At 44.5% G+C, this 25850-nt stretch overlaps 1 protein-coding gene across 1 annotated transcript; it reads left to right on the top strand.

Moving 5' to 3' along the window:
• The first annotated feature begins 111 nt into the window (after window positions 1-111).
• Window positions 112-17092, top strand: CX3CR1 (C-X3-C motif chemokine receptor 1). The gene is made up of 2 exons (XM_007971712.3): window positions 112-638; window positions 14094-17092. Exon 2 carries the CDS (start codon window positions 14103-14105, stop codon window positions 15168-15170), a length of 1068 nt encoding a protein of 355 aa, XP_007969903.3. The 5' UTR covers window positions 112-638; window positions 14094-14102; the 3' UTR covers window positions 15171-17092.
• The last annotated feature ends 8758 nt before the right edge of the window (window positions 17093-25850 follow it).

The following is a 25850-nucleotide window of genomic DNA, read 5'->3' on the forward strand; positions in this document are numbered from 1 at the left end:
GATACTCACTAGATGCCTCCAACCCCAGAGCTTCTCAGACTCAGCGTGCGTGTCAATCTTCTAAGAATTTCACTAAAATGCAAATTCTGATTCAGCAGATATAGGGCAGGGCTTGAGGTGCTGTCTAATAAGCTCCCAGCACCTGGGACCACACTTTGAGGAGAAGAGCTGTGTGTGCCCCAATGTGGGCCAGTGGGTACTCTGGGGTCCCTCTCATGGGCAGGGAAGCTGAGGGCCCCATGAGCATTCCCAGCTTCCTGAAGGCACCCCATTGATGAGAGCTGACTGTGCTGTGCTTTGCTGACCGCAGGGCCTGCTCCCTGCCCCCTACCTCCAGGTTGGGGTAAGTGGCACCTCTCTCCCGCCAGCTCCGCAGTCTTCCCCGAGGTTTAGGTCTTCCAGGTTTATAAAGTCAGGCCCTCCTGTCGGCAGCTGGCCTCCACCCTGGAGTATCTGAGCTTGCCTGTTGCAGCATCTAAAGATAGTCTCCCTCACAGGAAACAAGATACTATTGGCTAACTCTGCAAATAAAATGCTCTTAGAGGGAAGGAAAGGGAAATACTCGTCTCTGGTAGAGTCTGCACAGGACAGGGTGGCTGATTGGCAGATCCAGAGGTTCCCTTGGCAGTCCACGCCAGGTAGGTGCACAGGACTGGTTGGGTACCTGTGGGTGGGGTGGAGCAGTGGATAGCTAACAGGTTAATAATGTTCGTTTGCCTTACGTGCAGACAATGGAAACCATTTTCCTGGGGATGTTGTAGCCTAAATATGTCCAAGGGGATGGAAGAGTGGGGGAGGCAAGGAGTGATCAGATCATTTATAATCACACTCAACCTGGTGGAACAGGATCAGAAACATTAGTAATTACGTTTTAGAGACGTGGAGAAAAGCCCATGATTTTATACTAACTGAAAAAAGCATGAAAAATTGCATCTGGGTGCTGTTGAGGAATTATTGCTAATTTTTTGAGATGAGAAATTGCATTAAAGTCTCCTTTAAGAAAGAGTGCTTATCTTTTAGAGATGCACACAAGTGTTTACGGGTGAAATTAAGTAATTCGGGAGAGACATTAAGTGGGGAATAGAGGAATATTGACCATGGGTTGCTAATCGTTGAAGCCAGGTGATGGGTACAAGGAGGTTCTCGCTGCTTTTTTTTAAGTTACTTTTTATTTGAAAATTTCATAATAAAGAGTTTTTAAAATGTTATCTGCATTTTAATATAAATATAAATGCACTTAATATAAATATAAAATATGTATAAAATGTAGATAGAGAAAAGCTAAAAGATTGCTGTGGTTGATTCTAGGAAACTACATTGCAGATAGATTCATGGGTTTTTTTTTTCCTTTTTCTTCCACTTTTTGTGCACATACAGGTTTTTGGTTTTTTGGTTTTTTGGGTTTTGTTTGTTTGTTTGTTTTTTGAGACGGAGTTTCGCTCTTGTTGCCTAAGCTGGAGTGCAATGGCACAATCTCGGCTCACTGCAACCTCTGCCTCCTGGGTTCCAGTGATTCTCCTGCCTCAGCCTCCCAAGTAGCTGGGATCACAGGCATGCACCACCGCCCGGCTAACTTTGTATTTTTATTAGAGATGGGGTTTCTCCATGTTGGTCAGGCTGGTCTCGAACTCCCGACCTTAGACGATCCGCTGGCCTCAGCCTCCCAAAGTGCTGGGATTACATGTGTGAGCCACCGCGCCTGGCCCATCTACAGTTTTTTAGAAAAGCTATTTTAATTAATACATTCCTGGCACAAATTTAGTGTTCAATTTTGATATATGCTGTTACAACCATTGTGAGGACACTCAGTTCAGGTTTGTGTGGTGGAAAACATGGTCTTCAGAAAGAAATTATGAGTGCAAAACAGGAGGAAATCCATCAGAGACCCCAGCTGAGGAATGGCCACGGCTTGTTATTTCTCTTGCCTTGCCTCTGGCAATCACAGCCTCAAGGAGCCTGCAATCCTTGCTTTGTGAGTTTATTGCTCAGTCCAGAGAACAGCTAAGCAATTTTAGGATTCTTTCAACACCCCCTCCACACACACACACACACAAATAACAATTTTTGAAATACTTGAGGTAGAAAACTTGAGCCAGAAAAAAACTGAGCCAAAAAAAAAGGAAAATTGAACCATGTGAAAGCAGGCAAGAAAGCTTGCATTGCTCGGGGCACAGTTCATCCCAGGCCCCGAGGGCGCTTTGGAGGGACCTGGGTTTCCTGAGAGGAGGCAGGGTGGGCGACAGACCTGTGCTGCTGCGGGGACCACTGTGGGTTGAGAATGGGGGCAGTGGATTGGGGTTCAAAACCCCTGGGAATGAGAAATGGGCTCAGGAAGGTTAGGGTGGATTCTTTCATCTTCCTCTTCGCTTGGCTTTATTTTCACAAAGGAAAGCAGGGCAGGAAATAGTCTCAGCCCAAATTCAGTGTGGCTCTTCTTAGTGCTCAGGCTGACCTGGCACTTGCCACACCTCTGGGAAGGGAGCACCTACTATCCATCAGCCACGTGCCAGTCTCCACAAAGTCTGCCCCTGAGCCCCGCTCCTCAGCTGACCCCGCTTCACAGATGGGGACATAGGCAGCTTGGCTTTGGAATGAAGTCCTGGCTCTGCACTTGGCGACTGTGCACAGCGCTTGCTAAGTCTGTTGCCTACTTTTAAAATGGAGATTGTCCATCAGCCTTTGAAGCCACATAATGGGTATGTGTCGACTTTCTGCAAGGATTAAAGGCATGATATAGAAAGTCCCAAACACACTGCCTGACCCGTCTTTGGTGCTCAAGAAACAATATATATTGTTGTCATGAGAAAACCGAGTCTCAGAAAGTTTGGATACCTGAAAAACACTGACTACTATTGAATGAGGTTGTGAAGAATCCAGAGCTGTAGGGGCAGGAGAGCAAATAATGTGTTAGAGCTGACCCAGTGCACCCCAGCCCAGGAGGAACCCTGCCCGGCCCTGGGCAGCTATGGCACAGTGGCAATGTCAGGTATGGTTCTCCCTAGCCAGAGACCCTAGCCTCAAAAAACCTCCTGCTTGGGATCCAGGCATCCGACTGCTCCTCCCCAGCCCCAGCCTCTGACCCCGTGTCCTGAGTTCACAGATGTTTGGAACCAGCACCTGTAATGGAGGAGCTGAACAAGGAGGGGAACTTCTGCTGCTCCATAGCAGGTCGTGGTCGTAGGAGGGAGTGGAACCTGAATGGCAGATTCCAGATCTTGGCTGTCTTTCCCAAGGACATGTTCTGATTCCTAGCAGCACAACCCAGGCATTCCGAGAAGTCGGGCTCTCTGGCATCACTCACTCTGCCCAGAAGAGCCAGGGGAATGTTGGGGCTTCTAGCTGAACCTTGATCCCACCTGCCCTCTTGAGGAGCTTGGAATCTGCTGGCTGCTACACAGATGGGATTCTCACGGCACACTGGCCACAGCTGATGCTTCAGCCCCCTCATCTTGTTTGGCCAAAATGCAGCATTTTAGCTTGTGAGTAGGGAAGAAAAGCTGTATTATATGTCTTTAAACATCTTCCTAGGCCACCTTTGTTTTCCCCTTAAAGTGTGCTTAAGGAGAAAACAAAGTCTCCTTTCAGTGTATTGTATTTTGTTTATTGCAAAATACAACACACTGAAAGAACACTCTCTGAGTTAGTAAAGTATTAGATTTAATTTCCCACATTACCACCATCCGGGCTGAGAAAGAGAACCCCAGAAGCCTCTCTCATGTCCCTTCCTGACCACAGCCTCTTCCTCTCCCACAAAGAACCATAAGTCTGACTTTTATGGTGATTACTTCCTTACTTTTCCCTATAGTTTGACCGAATCTAAATATCATCCCTCAACAATGTAGTTTAGCTTTGCCTATTTCTGATCTTCATATTTGGATTCGTATTTTTTGGTTTGGCTCAAGACTAAACTTTTAAAATGCATCCATGTTGTAGGAGATGTACATGCACAAAAATTTTCACGGCGACATTGTCCAAACTAGCAACAAACTGAAAGCCACCTACATGTGCATTAGCAGCAGAAATGGCAATAAATCACGGACTATTCATACAGTGGAATCCTATGCAGCAATGAGAACTAGCAGTCTACAGCCACACCGACAGCACGGGTGAGATGCTTTCAGAAATACTGAGAAGAATTTAGAGATAAAGGCACAATTGGTCCATATCCACAGGGCACTTAATCTAGTGCATCTCCACCAGACACAGTTTGTATTTTCATGAGCAAGAGTCATTTGCACTGCTATCTGCTATAACCTACGGCGCTGTAAAATTAGCTCAGGCAATAAAAGGGGGAGGTAGCCCCAAAGAGTATGCTAGAAAGGACTCCCAGTCCTTTCATCACTCAGTGTGTGTCTATTTTCAAAGTCTTTCATCATTTTTCCTTGTAGTTACTTAGTGTGGAATTTGAGACCCCTCTCTTTGTCCCTCTTCTCCCTTTTTGGCCTTGGCTTTTTCTGCATCCTTCCCCGAAGCCCTGCACTCAGCCTAAACTGACTTTCCTGAACACTTCAGGAGCATATGGGTCCCTCCCAGCTCCACCATCTTCACTGCCTTCTGTTTCTATTTCCCTCTGCCTGGCCTTGGCCCTGGGAAACCGTCCTATGCTCAGACCCTCTGTGACTTTGTCTTCAAAGCCCACCTGCTCTTCACTGCCACCTCCATCTTGGTCAACCCGGAAGACTTTCCCCATCCTTAAAACATCAACTCAAATGGCAGCCTTTTTTTTTTTTTTTTTTTGGTAATATCCTCTTGATCACCCTCCCCCAGTTTTTAAGGAGACAGATATAGAGGTTCAATCCTTGGGCTTCCCATAACTTTTCTTACATTCTGTTACTAAACAATAATAAACACTTCTAGGAACTGTATCTTAAACACTTTTGCCTCTACAGAATTCAGTACAGTGCTTAGTATTGGTGAAATAGAATTAACAAAGTCTTCTTTCAACACAGAGATTCTCTCCACAAAAGGAGTAGAGAAAGAACAGTTTTATTATGGAATAAGCAGTAAACCAAAACGTGCAGAGCATTATGGGCCTTCTACTAAGAGGTTGCAAGAACAGAAAGAAATCTCCCCCTTTTGTATAGCCAAGTGGATACAATCTGTTACACACATGTTATCAAGACAAACAATAACCTTCCTCAAGTAAAAGGTCGTGCCAGCACTGTTTGCCACACATGGTTCACTCTAAATTTACCTGGTAATTACGGTAACCACTTGTGTTAGCTAACTGGCTGTACCCAGAGGAAAATCAAATTTATCTTTAAGACAAGGGATAATTTTGCAGCACAGAGCAAGATTCTTCAGTTAGGCTCCCACCTTCCCACAGAAACTAGGAGATAGAAGCACTATCTCCCTTAGGCTTGTTTACATTTCAAAGAGATGACGCCCAGGTCCTTGGGAAAGACTAGCCTAGCTCATAAAGCTGACAAAAAGCCTATCTAGTTTCAGAAGGGTTTACATTCATTCAAAGAGAGGAGAAAATACATACAATTTTCTAGGCGGGCACGGTGGCTCATGCCTGTATTCCTAGCAATTTGAGAGGCTGTGGCGGGTGGATCACCTGAGTTCAGGAATTCGAGATCAGCCTGGCCAATATGGCTCCACTAAAAATATAAAAATTAGCTGGGCATTGTGGTGGGTGCCTGTAATCCCAGCTACTCGGGAGCCTGAGGCAGGAGAATCACCTGAATCCAGGAGGTGGAGGTTACAGTGAGCCGAGATCGCACCATTGCACTCCAGCCTGGGCAACAAGAGTGAAACTCCGTGTCAAAAAAAAAGAAAAAAAAAAGTTTTCTAAAGTAAATGCTCTGAGAAAAAAAGGAGGTGAGGAGATCTCTGTCCTCATTTTTAACAAGAAGAATTAAAGGTTTTTATTTTTAATTTTTACTTATCCTTAGACTAGAATATGGTACAGATGCTCAAAAACATTGACTTGATTAATAATTAAACAATTAACAAGTCCATCTTTCTCAATTATTAAAAAAATTATGAAGTATTTGCCTTCAAAATTTCAGTTTATTTTGACATAAATAAATAAATAATTACTGTAAAGTATTTTGAAGAGGAAAGGGAAGGGTGGGGCTTCAAACACAAAATAATGGCAGGTTTTGTAAAGGGGCAATTCACTAAACCCAATAGGATTCTGTTGCCGTTTTTTTTTTTTTTTGGTGGTGGCTGGAGGGGGTGGTTGGGTGTGCATTTGGCCTGTGTGAAACCCTGGCGGGTAGACAATGCCATGCTGTTCTAGGTGGGCTCATTGCTATGGGAATAGATAGTCACTGAATTTACTTGCATAGCGGATGGGGTATAAAATGTTTCCTCATGGTTCCTTAACATGGAACTCAGCACTCCTCTCCCCATCAGCCTTTGCTCTCTCTGCATCCCAAGGGATGTGTGTTATAAAAATAGCTGCCATCATACATGAGAAAACCATCAGGACCTGGTAAAACTTGGCTTCTCAAACAGTCAGGGGTCTGGACATGGCAGCCAACTGAGAACCTTTGTGTCTAGTGCAAGGTAAACAAGATTTGCCAAGACTTGATCAACTGATCCAGCTCCCTGTCTCCAAACGGAACCTCGTCTGAATGCTCAGAGGCTTTGCCCCAGAAGTGTCATGCTCCCTGCGCAGGCTGCTGGGCAGCCTCTCTGTTGACAATAGACCACATTTTGCTGACCTAGGACTCATGTTGCTCTTTAAGACTGCTTCCTTGGCCAGGCATAATGGCTCACACCTGTAATCCTGGCACTTTGAGAGGCCCAGGCAGGAGGATCTCGAGGCCAGATGTTCAAAACCAGCCTGGTCAACATAGTAAGACCCCATATCTACCAAAAATAGCTGAGCATGGTGGTGCACACCTATACTCCCAGCTACTTGGGAGGCTGAGGTGGGAGGATTGCTAGATCCCAGGAGTTCAAGGCTATAGTGAGCTATGATCGCACCACTGCTCTCCAGCCTGGGGAACAGAGAGAGATCCTATCTCAAACAAACAAACAAACAAGCAGTTTCCTTCTGTTTGATTCTTGCTGAAAAATTGAGCATGCCAGAGCTAGCAAGGCTCTTAGAGGTGGTCTGGTCCAATGCTTTAATTTCATACATCAGCAAACTGAAGCAGAGCGTAGTGACCTGCCCAGGGTCTCTCAGCCATTCATCTTCGGAGATGTGTGGGCTCCTGTGAAACATGTGGCTCTTAAAAGCACTATCATATATTTGAAGGCAGAAAATAGGCTAACCCTTCAGCCTTCAGACTTTTCCTCTCCAGAGAAAATGACCCCAGTTTCCTCACCATCGTTGATGGGAGCCAGATTCCTGGGGCTCTGGCAGTGTGGACAACCTAGTGGTGGCTGGAGGAGCAAATAATACCCCACCTTCCATTTTCCACTCACCAATCCCTGAGGGTCAGCCTGCTGGGTTATGAGCCTAGAGGGGAAAACCCCAGCCGATTCAGAGATGCATCATGGACCAGTTTCTCTTAAGGGGCCTGGGGTCTGCTATTTTCAGTTCTACTTTGAGAGAAGTGGCCTGCAATATCCTGCAGATTTCCCCTCCAGGGAGAAAAGCATTGTGTAGTGCAAGGAGCACAGGCTTTGTGGAAAGAGGCGTCTGGGGTTGAGATCCTGGCTCTTTTGCTTTCTTGAAAACAAGTTAACCAAATCTCTGGGCCTCAGCTGGTTAATTTATACCACGGGGATCATCATTTCTCAAGTGGGATTGTGAAGAGAATATGGTGGGATCTTGTACGTGGAGCATGACATTTAGCAGGCACTCAGGAATGGCAGCCTCCTCTCCTTCTAAACTGGGACATTCTGAGGGTAACTTGAGACTCTGCAACGCCAACAGCACAATGATATCCTCATAAGGAAAGTTTGGGTTGGGGCTCCTCGAGCAATTCTCTACTCTCATTTGGTACAAAGAAAAAAATTAAGCCTCACAATTTTCTTGGCACCAGACTGAACCTCAAATCTAGTCTTCACTTTTACTAAAAAGCCATAAACAGAGACCAGGAGAGTAAAAACTACCAGAAGATACACTGGATCTAGAAAACAGTAAGCTGATGTGAAGCCAAAAGAGAAGGGGAAAGCAACATAAAAGGATGTCAGATAGAAGAAGAAATGGATAGAAGAGAGGTATAGAAAAGGGAAGCTGATTGGAAACAATGGGTAATGATGAGCGTCCCTCCCCTAAAAAGTTAAAAAAAAAATAAGCAGGCATGAGAAAAGGAAGTAGGCCAGAGGAAGTAGACCAGGATCAGCCGCGGATGTGAGTGGGGAATTTTACAAATTTCTACTTGGGTGTGAAACGTGTACACTCAAAGCTCTGTCTAGGTTCACCGAAACTCTCAGCTCAAGGCCATTTAGTAAAACCTTGGCTTAACTGAATAGTGGGTAAGGAGGCCTGAGGATGGCCCAGAGAAGGTTTAAATTCTTACTGGCTACTGCACTAAGTTGTGAAGTGCAGCCTTAGTTGATGGTTCTTTTATTAGTGCAACATCCCAGAATGCATGTGTCTTACAACCCTTGTGGATATGAAACCCAGCTGGGTAGACACTGCAAAGTCTTACCTCATTTGATTCTTCCATTTGGTTTCTATTGTCCCTCAGGGACAAAGGAAAGCCATGGTCCAGCCTAAGATGAAAGCTATTTAGACCTCTGGCAGGCCTTTAACCACCCTGCAGGCCACCCCCAAGCCATGGCCACACTCCCATCTGCTGCCAGGAGGCCCTATCTTTAGGCTCAGCTCCCAAACCTTGAACATCTTGGAGGATCCACAAATAGGAGGTGCACTCAGCTCAGGCTCAGTATTCCTTAAAAAGCACCTTGCTAAAGCTACCAAGTTCACTGGAATAATTCTGTGAAGGACACATCTTCACTGATGTCAGATTTCTGATGTAAATGGTGCCTTCACATGCTCTAGGGCATTTGGCTACCACGGGTGGGTTTGAACTAGCTCCAGCACACAGAGGACAAGTCCCTTCAGAACCAGGCAAAACCCTGTGTTGCCCCATGACTCATGCTGTTTCTTGAGATTTGCATAGAAAACAGAGCTGCTGTTACCCACGCTGATATCTATTTCTGACCACATATGTTCAAAAGCCACATGTGAGAGGCATGGTTGAAATGAGAGGTTGTGTTTTCCAAGTTGTTTTCTGACTGTGGAGAGCTGGTGAGCCTCTGCTCATCTCCTGGGGCTCCACATTATAGAGCTGACGAATCTCTTTTCTTGCTCCTTGAAGTCTTTCATTCACTTATTTATTCATTCATTCGACGCATCAGGCACCTACTAACTTCTCAGAGTTCAAGGCTTCCTAGCCTATGATCAGAAAGGACACCTGTGCGCTCATGAGCACCCCTGAGATCAGGGTGACTGATAGGGTGCTTTCATCACTACTGGATGAAACTCTTCGGAACAAAGATCTAGGGAATAGTATTTACCCTTCTGCAAATATTCATATGGCATTCACTGTGAACCAGGCCTTCTGTTGAACATTGGCCTACAGAGCTGAAGAGGACATAGGTCTTCTCTTAGGGACTCCTAGTTTTGGGAAAGAGGAACGGGGAAGGGGTGTAATGTGAAGTTAAAAAAAAGTGCTGAGGCCGAACACATCTGGGCCCTCTGCAGCCCTATTGCACACACTGCATCACCTTGAACAAGTTATTCACCCTCTCTGAGTTCATCTACTCGCCCATAAAATAGAGATGATTCTTTTATATGTTGGCACCACTTATTAAGTATGTGCAGCATGCTTGTTATTGTACTAAGTTACTTATTTTTTGTTTTTCATATAACTCGTATTTTTGTTTATTTTTATTTTAAAATTCCAAATGAATTAATTAAACTATTTTCCAAAATAGGTAATATGTGTCCATGGTAAAAAACATTTCCAAAAGTTTACCATAAAAACTGTCTCCTTTCCCACATCCTCAGGCCTTCAGAATCCCTCTCCAGGGATAATTACTATTACCACCACCAGTGTATTCCTTAAGAGATATTTAAACCTCGTACAAAATATGCACACATCATTATTTTCCACAAATGACAGCATACTATGTACATGGTACCTCACCTAGCTTTTTTCATTTACCAGTGTATCTTAGAGATTGTTCCATAACAGAACATATAGATTTGCCTGTTTTTGTTGTTTTTCCCAAATTTCCAAGGGCTGGAAACTGTGTTTTTAAGCAGCTGCTTGGTATTTCATTAATTGGACTTATCGTACTTTGATCTGTCCCTAGTGATGGACATTGGGGTTGTTTCCCTTCATTTATATTTGAAGCTTGCTGCAGTGACAGTGTACACACTTGCTTTAGCATCTGTGTGTCTGTGATAAATCCCAATAAGCAATTTAAACTAATTTAATTCTTATGCTCTCAAAAAACCTAAGAGGTTATTTTTTAGAGGAGAAAGCTAAGGCTGTTGTTTTGATGCCTTTTTACCACTGGATTTGGGACTCAACTGTTTGGTAGTCATTGTGTCCTTCTCCCTGCCAGGATTTGAACCCTAAGCCCAGGGCCCGAGTCGCCTCCATCTTCAAGGGAGAGTGGGAAGAGCACAGGCCTTGGCCTCAGTCCCGCTCCCCGTGCTTCCAGCTGTGGGACGGGCCAGGTGCTTCACCTAGCTGTGCCTCCTGTGAGGCATGATGTGTGCAAAATGGAAATGTGATATGAAGGTCAACAATGTCCCTCAATGACCAGTGCTGATCCTCAGAATCACGTGGGAACTCGTAGAAAGCGGTATCTGTACCACTCTTTCCTCTGTAGTATGGTCCAGATGACTGGTAGCAGGGACCACAGTATGCTGGGTGAGTACCCACTGCATGCACGCACTGTGCCAGCACCGAGAGACTCCTGTGGGAGGCATGGCAATTCTAGGGTCTTCACGGGGGACTCTGAGACAGCAGGGAGCTAGGATGAGGGCTGCAGAGTGTTCTTCTGCCCACACCGAGCAGACCCCTTGGATGTCAGGGAGCAGTCCCAAGCCAGATGGGTGCCCATAACCAGCCATTTGGCTCTCATACATAATACCACCACATGTCAGGCAACACCATCCCGCCCAGAGCATGACCTGAATTTGCATCCCATCTTCAGAGGATACATTGACCCACTTCTTCCATTCTGCCTTAACCAAAGTTTTTATGTGAACTTCCCCATTGAGAAGACAAGCTCCTTCCTGGCTTAGACTGTGCTTGACTGATCTTTTCATGAGCTCCCCGCCAAGCCAGGGCCACCCGAGGCTTATATGGAGACTTGGTGCACATTAGAGATGTTCCTGTGCACCTGGCAGCCCTGAGCCCAGGCACCCAGTAAGGTAAACGGCCTGACTTGGGACCCCTCTGCCACTCAACCAGAAAGTCAGTTGCTTATTTCTAACTTCCCTGCCTTCTCCACATTTGTCCCATTCCTTCCTCTCATCATGAATATCCCCAGAGCCATTCAGCAGGGCAGTGAATTAAATATAGAACCTTTTTTTTTTTTTTCAGAATTGCAGAAAGGATTAGATCAATAATGATCCAAGTAGAGCAGTAAGTCTGACAGTTTAGTAAAAGCTCAATAAAGGGCGGCTTAGTTCCCCTCCCCCAAAATAATCTAAAAAGAAAGTATGTCTTATTTCAGCGGGGAGGGGAAATAAAGTGACCTTTAAAGATCAAATTCCCAGGATACCCAGGGTACAGGTGGAACATGGGAGTCCACAGGCAGCCTTGATGATTCCAAAGATCCAAAGGGCTTCTGCTTCCTCACATAATGCAGGAAACAAATTGAACATGTATTAAGTGCTTGCTGTATGCGACACACTGTGCCAGGTGCTCCCCCTAAAACAGTTCTGTGTGCAGGCATGAGAATGAATCCCAATCTTACAGACAAAGAATGTTAGGCTCAGAAGTTTCAAGTTCACCCATCACTCAGCCAGAGAGGACAGATACAGGATTCAATCTCGCAAGTGCCCGAGTCCACAGAAGTTCCTGGGCTGAAGGACTGACCACAGGCACGTGAAGAGATGCAGGACAATTTTTATTGGATTTGAGGTCAGCTTTGCCAGCTCTTCTCACTGGGGGAAGGGGAGGGAGAAAGTAGCTAGCTCCAGGGTCCCTAACATAGAACCACCAAGGACTTGACTATTTTTACTCATACAGCAGCGTGTCTGGGAAGATCATGCTCTGTGACAAGCAACAGGCACTAAGTAGCAATTTCTGTTTCCCCACATATAGCTTGAGTCATATGAAACTGACATGGATGTGGCTCAAAAATAGCTGCATGTCAGCCATTTTATATCATTCGACTTAAATATTATTAATTAATGTCACAACCAGAGATTATTATCTGAGAAAAGGGCATTGCAGCCTAAAGCAGAGAAAGCATACACGTTCCCTGGGGTTGAGAACTCATCACAGCCTGAGACAGCTTGGGTCGTAAAGCCCCAGCCCACTTATCCCAGGAGATTCTGGGTGAGAAGAGGCTGGGAAGGGAGAAGTGACACCCTGGCTGGGTGGGCCTCATCTTGGTGAGACGCCGCCTGGGTAAAACCATCATGGAAAGGGTATAGTGGGGCGTGGAAACTCCCTCGGTTAAAGCGTGAGGCTTTGCTATAAGTTGTGGTAAAGAGGGAGGCGGTGACAACCAGGAGGCCTGTTTTGAGGGTTTCTGAGGGACCCATCTGCATCTGTGGTATCATGAGGAAGGGAGGAGGAGACACCCAGAGGAGCAGTGTGAAGGGGCTGCCTCCCAGCCAGCTCTGGAGTGAATGACCAAGTCCTGGCTATGAAAAGAAGGGGAGTGCAGCCTGCAGAAGTGTCTTCTTTTTTCAGTTCTTGCTCAGAAGGTAACAGGAGATGAGAGTAGTGGGGAAGACCAGACCAAAGTGAAATATAGGGCTGGTAATGGTAAGGTTAGTCACTCGGAGCCTAGACCAGTAGACATCGGAGCCCCATCCTCCATCTTGGATCAGCCAGCCCCTCTGTGACTGCAGAGCCCTGAATGATGGCAACACCTCCTCTTCACTTAGGGTTGTAGGATGACCAACAGTCCTGATTTGCCTAGGAGTGGGGGGTTCCCAATAGGTGGGACTTTCAGGGCTAAAACCAGGAAAGTCCTGGGCAACCCAAAATAAGGTAGTCACTCTGGAGTGTATGACTGTCTGATACCTGCTAAGAAAGAGAAGGACTTGTTGGTTATAAGGAGAAGAGAAAGTGAAATGGTTCTCAAAAAACAAAGATGAGGGCTTCCCGGTGCTGTTCTCCCCAAGGCTCTGGGTCTGAAGCTTCTCTCTCCAGGCCTACCTTCGTGGAAAAGCAAGGGGCCAGAGACTGGAAAAGGTGGAAATAAAGGAAGAGGATGGAGAATTGCTTTGGGGAAGTTTGGACTGGAAGTGTGAATTACAGCTGCACCCCCAAGTCACCCCATCTCACCCCTGCCTCCTGCTCATGGCTCTCCCTTTCTCATCCACACATTGGTCAAACTAGCTAGCTTTTGGAGAGACTTTGGACAGTCAAAGAAAAACAGATCTGTCTTAAGCTTCAAAAAGCCTAGAGCTGGCCGGGCGCTGTGGCTCACGCCTGTAATCCTAGCATGTTGGGAGGCTGAGGCAGGTGAATCATCTGAGGTCAGGAGTTCAAGACCAGCCTGGCTAACATGATGAAACCCCATCTCTACTAAAAGTACAAAAATTAACCAGGCATGGTAGTGCACACCTGTAATCCCAGCTATTTGGGAGACTGAGGCAGAGGAATTGTTTGAACCCCAGGGGGCAGAGGTTTCTGTGAGCTGAGATCGCACCCCTGCACTCCAGCCTGGGTGACACAGTGAGACTCCATCTTTAAAAAAAAAAAAAAAAAAGCCTAGAGCCAAATGCTCACGGAGTCATTTACTGCATGGCTTTGGGCAAGTCAAAGGAGTCTGCCTATCCTGTCAAAAGAGTCTGTTGCAGTCTTCATCACAAGACTGTTGTGGGGATTAAACAACATGGCAAATGGGAAGCTGGGAAATGTAGTGTGCACCCAACCAATATTTGTTTCTTCCTGCCTGCCTACATATGAGGCCACACAGAATTCCAACTTTGTTTCTCTGAGAACTAACACAGTTACTTGTTTTTCTTTCTGATCCAGGCTGTCACCATGGATCCGTTCCCTGAATCAGTTACAGAAAACTTTGAGTACGATGATTCGGCTGAAGCCTGTTATATTGGGGACATCGTGGCCTTTGGGACAGTGTTCCTGTCCATATTCTACTCCGTTGTCTTTGCCATTGGCTTGGTGGGAAATTTGTTGGTAGTGTTTGCCCTCACCAACAGCAAGAAGCCCAAGAGTGTTACCGACATTTACCTCCTGAACCTGGCCTTGTCTGATCTGCTGTTTGTAGCCACCTTGCCCTTCTGGACTCACTATGTGATAAATGAAGAGGGCCTCCAAAACGCCATGTGCAAATTCACTACTGCCTTCTTCTTCATCGGCTTTTTTGGAAGCATATTCTTCATCACCATCATCAGCATTGATAGGTACCTGGCCATCGTCCTGGCCGCCAACTCCATGAACAACCGGACCGTGCAGCATGGCGTCACCATCAGCCTAGGCGTCTGGGCAGCAGCCATTTTGGTGGCAGCACCCCAGTTCATGTTCACAAAGCAGAAAGAAAACGAATGCCTTGGTGACTACCCTGAGGTCCTCCAGGAAATCTGGCCCGTGCTCCGCAATGTGGAAGCAAATTTTCTTGGCTTCCTACTTCCCCTGCTCATTATGAGTTACTGCTACTTCAGAATCATCCAGACGCTGTTTTCCTGCAAGAACCACAAAAAAGCCAAAGCCATCAAACTGATCCTTCTGGTGGTCGTCGTGTTTTTCCTCTTCTGGACACCCTACAACGTTATGATTTTCCTGGAGACGCTTAAGCTCTACGACTTCTTTCCCAGTTGTGACATGAGGAGGGATCTGAGGCTGGCCCTCAGTGTGACCGAGACAGTTGCATTTAGCCATTGTTGCCTGAATCCTCTCATCTATGCATTTGCTGGGGAGAAGTTCAGAAGATACCTTTACCACCTGTATGGGAAATGCCTGGCTGTCCTGTGTGGGCGCTCAGTCCATGTTGATTTCTCCCCATCTGAATCACAAAGGAGCAGGCAGGGAAGTGTTCTGAGTAGCAATTTTACTTACCACACGAGTGACGGAGATGCGTCCCTCCTTCTCTGAAGGAACTCCCAAAGCCTTGTGTCTACAGAGAACCTGGAGTTCCTGAACCTGATGCCGAATAGTCAGGAAAGATTTTTGTTGTTGTTTCTTACAGGCACAAAGTGGTGGACCCAATGCACACAAAACCACCCTCGAGTGTTGTTGAGAATTGTGCTCAAAATTTGAACAATGAACAAATTGAACTCCCTTACTGCAAATGTCATCAGAACTTTTTGGTTTGCAGATGACAAAAATTCAATTCAGCCTAGTTTAGTTAAAAGGCCGGGGGGTGAATATTGTTCATATTGTGGCATAACAAAAGTGTGTCTGAGCCCTCAAAGTGAGGGGAAACCAGGGCCTGCGCCTAGCTAGAATTCCCTCTCTCTGACACTCAAATCTTTTAGTTATTATAGATCCCCCAGACTTACATGACACAGTTTTACCACCAGAGAGGGGCTGACACCCATGCTTCTCTGGTCCCAAGGGCAAAATTCCCAGGGAAGTGCTCTGATAGGCCAAGTTTGTATCAGGTGTCCATCCCTGGACGGTGCTGTTATCCATGGGGAAGGGATATGTAAGACGGAAGCTTCCAGTCCAATCTCACTGATAGATAAGCAGAAGTACATATTTCCAAGAAGTTGAATTTGCACTGTTTTGATGACACAGAACAAATGCCACACACCACCCTTACCATGTGCCTGACCCAGCCTCTCCCCTGATTACACCAGCGTCATTTTCATTAAGCCCTCCTCCATCACATCCCCAAACCTATAAGGGCTCCCCACTGCCTACTGCATTGAGTCAAAATTCAAATGCTTGGCTTCTCATACCTCCATCATGGGATCCTACCAACAGATTCCCCATTGCCGCCTCCTTCCCAAAGGGCTCCACCCATCCTATCAGCCTGTCTCTTCCATACGACCTAATGCATCTCCACCTGCTCCCAGGCCAGTAGGGGAAACAGAAAAACCCTGCCCCCAAATAAGAAGGGATGGATTCCAACCCCAATTCTGGTAGCTTGGGACTAATTGAGCTTCAGTTTCCTTGTCTATAGAAGAGGGATAAGCCTTTCACATAGAGATCATCCTTTCCAGCAGAAGGAACTAGCCACCAACTCTTGCAGGTCTCAACCCTTTTGTCTGCTTCTTAGACTTCTGCTTCCCCCACACCTGGCATTGCCGTGCTATGCCCAAGTTGTGGTGCTGACAAAACTTAGAGAAGCCTGCAGGTGCTGCTGCGTGGCATAGCACAGACACAGAAGAGGCTGTTTCTTACAATGGCACCCAGTGAGCACTCCCAAGTCTACAGAGTGATAGCCTTCCCTAACCCGACTCTCCTGGACTGTCTTGAATATCCCCTCCCAATCACCTTGTGGCAAGCCCCTGCCCATCTGGAAACATACCCCGTCATTCATGCCACTCCCAACCTGGGGAGCCAGGGTCATGGGAGTAGCTTTTTTTCCCCCCTAGAAACGTTTGAAACAATCTAAAGCTTTAAAGCTTGAAAACCAATTGTAATAATGCTAAAGAAAATGTCATCCAATCTAACCACATCAATATTGTCATTCCTGTATTCACCCATCCAGACTTTGTTCACACTCTCACATGTTTAGAGTTGCAGTCGTCATGTACAGATGGTTTTATAATCTGATTTGTTTTCTTCTTCACATTAGACCACAAATAGTGCTCGCTTTCTATGTAGTTTGGTAATTATCATTTTAGAAGACTCTACCAGACTGTGTATTCATTGAAGGCAGATGTGGTATCTGATAAATTGCTGTGTATCTGATAGCTCTTTGGCAGTCTTCATGTTTGTATGATGAATGAGAGAATAAGTCATGCTCCTTCAAGATCATGTACCCCAATTTACTTGCCATTACTCTATTGGTAAACATTTAACTTGTTTCCAATGTTTAGCAAATACATATTTTATAGAACTTCCATCTGTATAACTTTCTTTCTCCCATTCAATTATTTCCTGTGGTTAAATTCATTGCCATGGGGAAAACTGAGTCAAAGGGCATGGGAACATGTTAGCTTTGGATACACACATATGAAAGTCAATATTACACAACCTTTACTGAGTTGTATTATATACAAAATGGGAATGCACATCCAGAGCTATTCCAAAAACGATGAGACCAGGCCTCTTCCCTCAATAATTTAACATTTAAATGCAGAAGAGAAGTAGAGGAATAATCACACTTTGCATTAGGTGGTAGCACAGGAGTACTGTGTGACTTCTGACCTGAGTCTTTAAGGGAAAGGTGTTCTCCAGGTAAAGAAAGGTGGCATTCAAGGCTGAGGAAACGGCATGTATAAAGGAAGTGTGTGAGAGCATGAGGATCTCACAATGTGAGAAAACTCTGTGTGAATATTAAAAGGCGTTGGAAGTGGAGTGGGTGGTAGGAACCTTCTGAGCTGATATGTTAGCTGTGGGCTGAGCTAAAATAACCAATGGAGGGGGTGCTGGTTCTCCTCGGGGTGTTCACGGAGTTTCTTCATTATTACCTGATCCTCATTCCAACTGTTGAAACATAAGACTTTTAATTAAAGTTTAAACTATTTCTGGACTTCCAAGAAGGAGGAAATAATTACTTTGGCTTGAGAAATAAAAGAAGAGAAACAAACACTTTCATTTCTAGAAGAAAATTAAATTTGTATCATTAGTAATCTATATTTATTCATTCATTCATTTTTCTGAATAGAACAGAATAGGAAGAAAATAAGGAAGCTCATTGAAAAATCCAAAATAGCAAGGATGTTGGTGTCTAAATAAAGGAAGGCATTTTTGGAAAGGGCAGTTGGCCCTCAGAGCACACCTGAATCAGACCCACTCCTGCTTCTGAGCTCTGGGCTTCCCAAGAGCAGAAGGATCTGTCTGTGATGAATCCCAGCACGTTAACTCTCTGCTTTGGCAGGTTATTTAACATCTCTGAGGCTCAGTCTCCTCATCAGAAAAATAAAGGTAAAAGTAGTTCCCACCTGGTAGGGTTGGAGCAGAGGATTCAGTAAGATTACCCCTGCAAAGATCACAGTGCAGACCTGGCAAAGCAAGCTCGAATGAATGGTGGCAATTATTTTTATACTTATTATTTTTATTATTAGACTGAGCTTTTCCCAGCAACTAAACACATGCTGTCTTGTCCTTTCCTTTTGCTTTTCTTAGTAGCAGAATCGCAGACTCTTGGGTGGTTGGAGATAACTGGGTCCAAATCCACATTTTGTGGGTAAGAAAACGGAGGCTCAGAGAAGGCCAGCAGGTGGCCCAAGGTACCACAGTGAATTACTGGGAGAGGTAGATTCAGTCTACCATCTCCTTCCTCATCTTGATAAAAATACAGATCAATCTGGCCTCTAAAAGCAGAGAACACAGAAGGAAGGTCTGCAGGCAGACAATGAGACAGGGAAGAGCAGCCCGCAAGGTAGCTGCAGAGTTTAACAGCATCAGTCTGCACATGGACAGGTGTGTGCTGTGTGGCACAGCCTTTGGCAATTGCCGTTTGGAGACATCTGTATCTGCAATGACAGATGGTGTCAACTGAGACTCATCAGCAAAGGCTGCAGAATTCCCAGAGGCAAATGCTATCGGTGGCTTCCAAGAGGATCTGGGTGGGTGGGCCAAGCCTTAGACAGACTGGCCATGGTGGAGGGACAGCCATACCCAGGGGCTGCCCAGTGCTTGGGCAGAATGCTGAAGCCCTTCCACATAATTCCACTCACTTCATGCTTATCTACGGTCATTTAATGACATTCTAAGAGAGCGTCTCCTTCCCAGGGACCTTGCCATCAAGAAAGATGGAGCATATTTGCTTTCATTACTAAGAAGAGCTATCAACCCTTGTAACCCATTGTACCTAGAGTGTGTACAGGGTCTCATGGTTTTTCCATTCATCTCTCTCTGAGATGCTGTCCCTGAGCATCCAGGGAGAGAGTTCACCTCTGGCCTCAAAGGTCAACAACAACACCTGGGAGCATAAGAGCCTGACTGAGAGGTCCACCTTGGGTAGTACTTGGGCCCAAGATGATGCCCATTTGTGCCTTCAAAATTGGAGCAGTTCTCTTAACTCAGCAGCTATTTTTTTCTCCACTTGCACGGTACTCACTGGCCCACGGGGACCACTTCAGTTTCAACATGACTTGTAATATTGTTTGCTTAACTTGCTGAGTTGGCAACAAAATTTTGGGCTACTCAAGAGTAGTGTGATCTGAGAGCAAGTGAGAAAAGCGAGTTTTAGCAAATTTAGAAATATCCGGTTTCTCTTCAATATACTCTCCATCCACAGGAGGGCCAAGGGCCAAGTCGTTTTCTGAGGGATATGAGGCATCATGTTTCTATTTCTGTTACATTACAGCAGTTATTAGGCAACAGGGAGAGTTCCTCCAGACACACCCGGGGCAGCGGCAGCAGGGCAATGCTAGCAACCGCAAAACATGCTCAGCAGGAAGATTACTCTTTTACTCCATATTTCCTTATTTACTGAGATAGAAACAAAAATAACATTTTAATTTGCATTTCTTTGAATACTAGGTAAGATTGTTCATTTTTCAAGGCATTTGTTTTAAATTATTTGTATATTTTTCTGATTCTAGAAGAAAGATACTCATTATAGAAAACATGAAAAATACACCTTTTAAAATTAAAGATGTTTTAATTACACAATATTCAACCTCCCAGAGACAACTGTGGTTTAACACTGAAGTTATTTTCTGCCATGAGCATACTTTTTTAAAAAAAAATACATAAGAGTAGACATTTCTCAAAAGAAGACATACGAATGGCCAACAGGTAAGTGGAAAAATGTTCAACATTTCTAATTATTAGGAAAATGCAAGTTAAAATCACAATGAGATACATCTCGGATTTGCCAGAATGGCTTTTATCAAAAAGACAAAGATAATAAATGTCAGCAAGAATGTGGCAGAAAGCGAACCATTGTGCACTGTTGGTAGAAATATGAATTAGTACAACCATTATGGACAACATTTTAGAGGTGTCTCCAAAACTAAAAATAGAATTACTGTATGATCCAGCAATACCACTTCTGAGTATTTACCCAAAAGATGTGAAATCAGTTTGTTAAAGAGATGCCTGCACCCCCATATTCATTGCAGCACTATTCATAATAGCCAAGTTATAGAATCAACCTAAGTGTCCATCAACAGAGGAGTGAATAAGGGAAATGTGGCATATATACACAACAGAATACCATTCAGTATTTAAGAAGAAGAAAACTCTGTTATCTGCAACAACATTGATGGAATTGGAGAACATGATGCTAAGTGAAATAAGACAGGCACAGAAAGACAAATACTGCATATTCTCACATATATGTGGAATCTAAAACAATCAAACTTGTAGAAGCAGAGAGTAGAATGGTGGTTACAGATGCTAGGGGGTGGGGAGAAAGGAGAGAGCGATGGTTAGAGGGAGTAAAATTTCAGTTAGATAGGATGAATATGTAGCTTTTTTCTTTTTCGGAGTTTTATTACACAGTATGGTGAATCTAGTTAATAATAGAGTAATTCACATTTCAAAATTGCTAAGAGAGTAAATTTCAAATGGTCTCACCACAAAATATGTTAATTATTTGAGATGATGAGTATGTTAACTAGCTTGATTTAATTATTTCACATTGTATTCATAAATCATAACAGTGCTTTTTACCCCATAGCTCTATATAATTATAAATTGTCCATTTACAATTTTAAAAAGTGAACAAAACCTAAAAGCACTTGAATTTCATCAATAAGAAAATGGTTCAATAAATTTCAATTCAGCCATACAATAAAATATTATATAATTTAAAAGAATGACATAAAAAAGGATGAGTTTGTGTCCTTTGTAGGGACATGGATGCAGCTGGAAACCATCATTCTCAGCAAACTATCGCAAGAACAGAAAACCAAACACCGCATGTTCTCACTCATAGGTGGGAACTGAACAATGAGATCACTCGGACACAGGAAGGGGAACATCACACACTGGGTCCTATTGTCGGGAGCGGGGAGGGGGTAGGGATAGCATTAGGAGATATACCTAATGTAAATGACGAGTTAATGGGTGTGGCACACCAACGTGGCACATGTATACATATGTAACAAACCTGCACGTTGTGCACATGTACCCTAGAACTTAAAGTATAATAAAAAAAAATTTTAAAGAATGAGTGAATTCTATAAATATGATCCTAAAAGGATGTCCATAATATAGCCTTAAGTCAAAAAGACAAATTTCAGAGTTAAACAGATTTTTATTTTTAAATATAAACATATATATATGTTTATATATATAAAAATTTTTTATTTTTAAAAAATTTGAGATCAGAACATATATACAGTTTTATATCTTCTTTTTTCAATTAGCATTATAGTATGATCATTTTCTCATCTATTATAATCAAACATGATTTTGAATGATTGCATAGGACTCAACAATAGACTTTGTCCATCCAAGCCCTACTGACAGGCATGGGTGCTACTCCCATGTTTTTCACTACAAGGAATGACACTATGATGAACATAAATCTTTGCACAGATCTTTGATTGTATGAAAGGAATTAGTAGACTAATAGATTTCAGCATTTATAAATCTTTTGCTAGCTACTGGAAATTTACTTTTCAGAGAGATGACAATGTGCTGCTTGCTCTCTAAGACTCCCAATCCCTGACCTTAGTACCACCTCCCTTCCTAGTCTTTGAGGTCAGGATATTGTGGGCTTTTGTTATTGGGTAACAAACCAGCTACTGACTTTAAGAGGCAGAAAGAAAAGACTTCTGTTCTTAAAAGGAGATGGTAAGGCTGCGCTTTAGCAGAGAGAAAAGAAGAGGGATGAGGGGATTTTAAAAAAGCGACCAATGACATCACAAAACAGTTATTTTAAGGGAACAGAGACCACTTAGCACCTGGGATAAGGGGACACAGGAGAGGCCATCAGAGCCATACAGCGTCAGGCAAGAGCAGGAGGTGGAGAGACTTGTTCTGGGAATAGAGGGGTTTCCTAGCGGGAGAAGAAGAAATAGAGGTGAGCAGAGCAACCCTAAAGCTGTTGTGCAGTTGGAATGTTTAAAACATCCACTTCTATACAAAACATAAACAGCCTGCAAAAGGCAACAGAGAATTGATTCAAGATTTAGCACAGTTGATTGGACTTTCAATGTATCTACAGTCATTTTGGATACACTTGTACATAGCCATCTCAGCATAATGTAGAGCTCACACCTGTAAAATAAAAGAAAGAACGAAATCAAACATTAGCAACTTTATTTAAATATTGTGTAAATTATCTCTGGGTTGCATTTCACAAATTATCTACACTTTATATGGAAGTAAAATTTATTAAAAGTTAAAACCGTAGTGACTTTGTGGATACTCTGTACCTTGGGCTTTACTGGCAGCAGTGACGCTCCAATCAGCCAGGGAAGTCCATGAGTTCCAGCTGTAAGAACCCCTTGGCATATCCAGGTACTCTTGCTTTGGGGAGGAGGATGCCCAGCTGCCAGACTGGGAAGCCTAATAGCAAAAGGCTCATTTACACTTCCAGAACTACTATATGCGTTTCCCTTTGAAAGCACATTATTTCACTGAGGAAATAGAACCAGAAAAGAACTTCCACAGCCTTCCCCAACCACATCTTCCCCTGTCCCTGCAGCTGTGCCAGTGCACTCTGCTGCCCCTCCTCGTATCGTGGAAGAATCGTCCCTGTGCTTATCTAAAGCCAAACCTGCCACCTAAACGATACATCCCAGCCCCTTCTACCTTCCGCTCCTGCATTTATCCCCTCTCTCCTGCATTATCTGTCTCTCCCCTCTGCTGGATAATTCTCACTTGGTATGCAAGCAGGCCAGAATACTTCTCATTTTTAGGAGCCTCCTCTTGATGCCACATCTCCCCAGCTCCTGTTCAGGCAGAGGCACTCAAAAGAGTTCTCTCCAGACAGCTCCCTGTCTCCCATTCTCGAATTTTCTTCTCACCCCTCCCCCAGACACACTTTTGTTAGAGTCACCAGTGTTCTCTACGTTGCTAAATCCGATGGTCCACAATCAGGCCTCCCCTTACTTGACCCATTAGCAGAATTAGGCAAAGGTGATTGCTCCTTCTTTCTTGAAGCACCTTTTCCTTTCAGCTTTGGAGATGTCACTCTGTGTTCTCCAACCACCTCACTGAGTGCTCCTCTGCAGTCTCCTTCCCTAGTTCCTTCTTGTCTCCCTAACCTCTATGCATCAAGGGCTTCAGGCTCAGTCTCCAGACTTATCCGCTCCTCTTCCCTTCCAGCCTCCCTCTTCTTCTCCCCTCCCTTCTCTTCTGTCCTCTCTCAGCCAGTCTCTCCACACTGACAAGGTCCAAGCCTTTTCTCCAGTCCAGACTTCTCTGAGGTCCAGATGTGTATATTCAGTTCCCTAACAACTTCCCTTGGATATAGAATCAGCGTCTCCTGGCACTCAAGGCAAAACCCGCTCCCCTGCAGTCTGTGCTGTCTCAGTAAATGACAACTTTATTCTTCCAGTTGCTCTGGTCAAAAACCTCGGAGTCATCCTAGACGCTCCACTCTCCCTGGCACTCCATGTAGGGCAAAACCCACAGTGGTTTCTTTTTTAAAATAGCTCTACCATGTAGAATGCAGATTCCTCCCCGATTCTCACCAGGTTGTTTCAGTCTTAGTCTGCGGTATTATTGAGCATTTTCATCTTTTCCTGTGTCTGAATTAGCATTTCGATAAAATATTGGAAAGGGCTGCCCCGAAGCTGTTACCAGATGCCATTTAAACCTGAAAGTCAAGAAAATGACTTTTATCTACAACATATTTATCATGGTCGTTCATGTAAACTGATCAGAGGCAGCAGAGACGACACTGCATTAATTCATCAGTACTCCAAATGCAGGCAGATAGATATAGGCTGGAGAAAATAATAAGCAATTGATGCCCATGCCAACTCCTTGCAGTACTGACCACACTCCATTTGGCTACTTCATAAAGGCATCCAGGTATTTTTACCTGTGGTGGCATGAACCGCTAAGACAGTACCAAAACCTTATACCAGGAAGCGTTTTTTTTTTAACGCTCAGTCTAGGGATGGTGTAATTGCAGCAATTAAGAGTTGAGAGTATCTCTGCAATCTCCTGTACATTTACTGGCAAAAAAGAATTGAAACACCATGTGTAAATCCTAACTACACTGTCAGAGCAACCTTGAGAGAAGTAAGGAGCCCAAATTATCAACCTTTAGCCTGGTCACTTTTGGCCGCTCCCAGGCTAAGGGAACACCTGCCCCAGACTACTTTCTTCCTCCTACTATTACAGGTGCCATCCGTGGAGTCCAGACTCCCCGACTGCACTGCCTTCAGTGAGACCAACAGGGCCCCGAGGCCATTTTGCTACTTCCTTGCCTACCAGGATCTGCCCTGGCCCCTGCTCAGACCCTGTCTCTGAAACTGATGAGCCTGAACTTGAAGATTAGACATCCACGCTCCGAGAGTGTTGCTCTTTGGATTACTTAAGTGCCTTGTTACTCAGAAAAACGGGGTGGCAAGGCCTATATTCAGGCTTGAGGAGAAAATGAGAGATTGCAGTGAAAGCATCTAGCGCAGTGTATCACCCACAGCAGAGGCGTTGAATAGGCTCACTTCCCTTTTCTTCTGTTTTTTGCCCCAAAGGACACAGCCAGCTTCCCCAAAGTTAGGGGCCCTCCCCGAGGCCCTACTGCTCCCTCTACCAGAGTCGACTGGACCAGCTTGTTTACATTCTTTCCTGATACACCACAATGTCAGCTTTGCTCTTGGTGATTTTACAGGAAGCTTTCCTTGCCCCATTTTTAACCCTTCTATAGCCTCGCAACCCAACATCCCTCGCCTGTCTTTTACCTTGAGGTGAGCTCTTGCTCCTCCAGCCTTTGTCTCCCATCTTTTGTGCATGAAACAGCATGGTGGCCTTAACTCTAGTGTCTAGAAGCCTTCCCATGGACTCTTCACTTGTCTTCCCTCTTCAGGAGTAGAATGAGATGAAGATTTGTAGCCTGAGACCTCATGTACACAGGTATCCCCAGGTATGCAGCCTAAGCTGCATATGCAGATTTAAACCTGTCTTGGGGCTGAAGTAGGACCTAAAGTTATATGTACTTTTTCATAAACACAGTTTTGCACAGGAGCAGAATATGAAGGATGCAGAGTTGAGGAGGCAAGAGGTGTCATTCTGCTCTGTGATGAACCTGAGTGGTCCCTTCGAAATACATGACTCTGGCTTTAGTGGCATGTGCTGGGTAAATTCAGCTGCTGCTATTCAGATGGCACAAAATATTACTAAAGTACTAAAGGCTTGCTGGGGTGAAATTAATGCAGCAAGAAAAATAGTGATTAACATGCTGCTATAAAGACACATGCACACGTATGTTTATTGTGGCACTATTCACAATAGCAAAGACTTGGAATCAACCCAAATGTCCATCAGTGACAGACTGGATTAAGAAAATGTGGCACATATACACCATAGAATACTATGTAGCCATAAAAAAGGATGAGTTTGTGTCCTTTGTAGGGACATGGATGCAGCTGGAAACCATCATTCTTAGCAAACTATCACAAGAACAGAAAACCAAACACCGCATGTTCTCACTCATAGGTGGGAATTGAACAATGAGATCACTTGGACTCGGGAAGGGGAACATTGCACACCAGGGCCTATCATGGGGAGGGGGAAGGGGGGAGG

The sequence above is a fragment of the Chlorocebus sabaeus genome, chromosome 15 (genome assembly GCF_047675955.1).
Source record: "Chlorocebus sabaeus isolate Y175 chromosome 15, mChlSab1.0.hap1, whole genome shotgun sequence".
Lineage (NCBI taxonomy): Eukaryota > Metazoa > Chordata > Mammalia > Primates > Cercopithecidae > Chlorocebus > Chlorocebus sabaeus.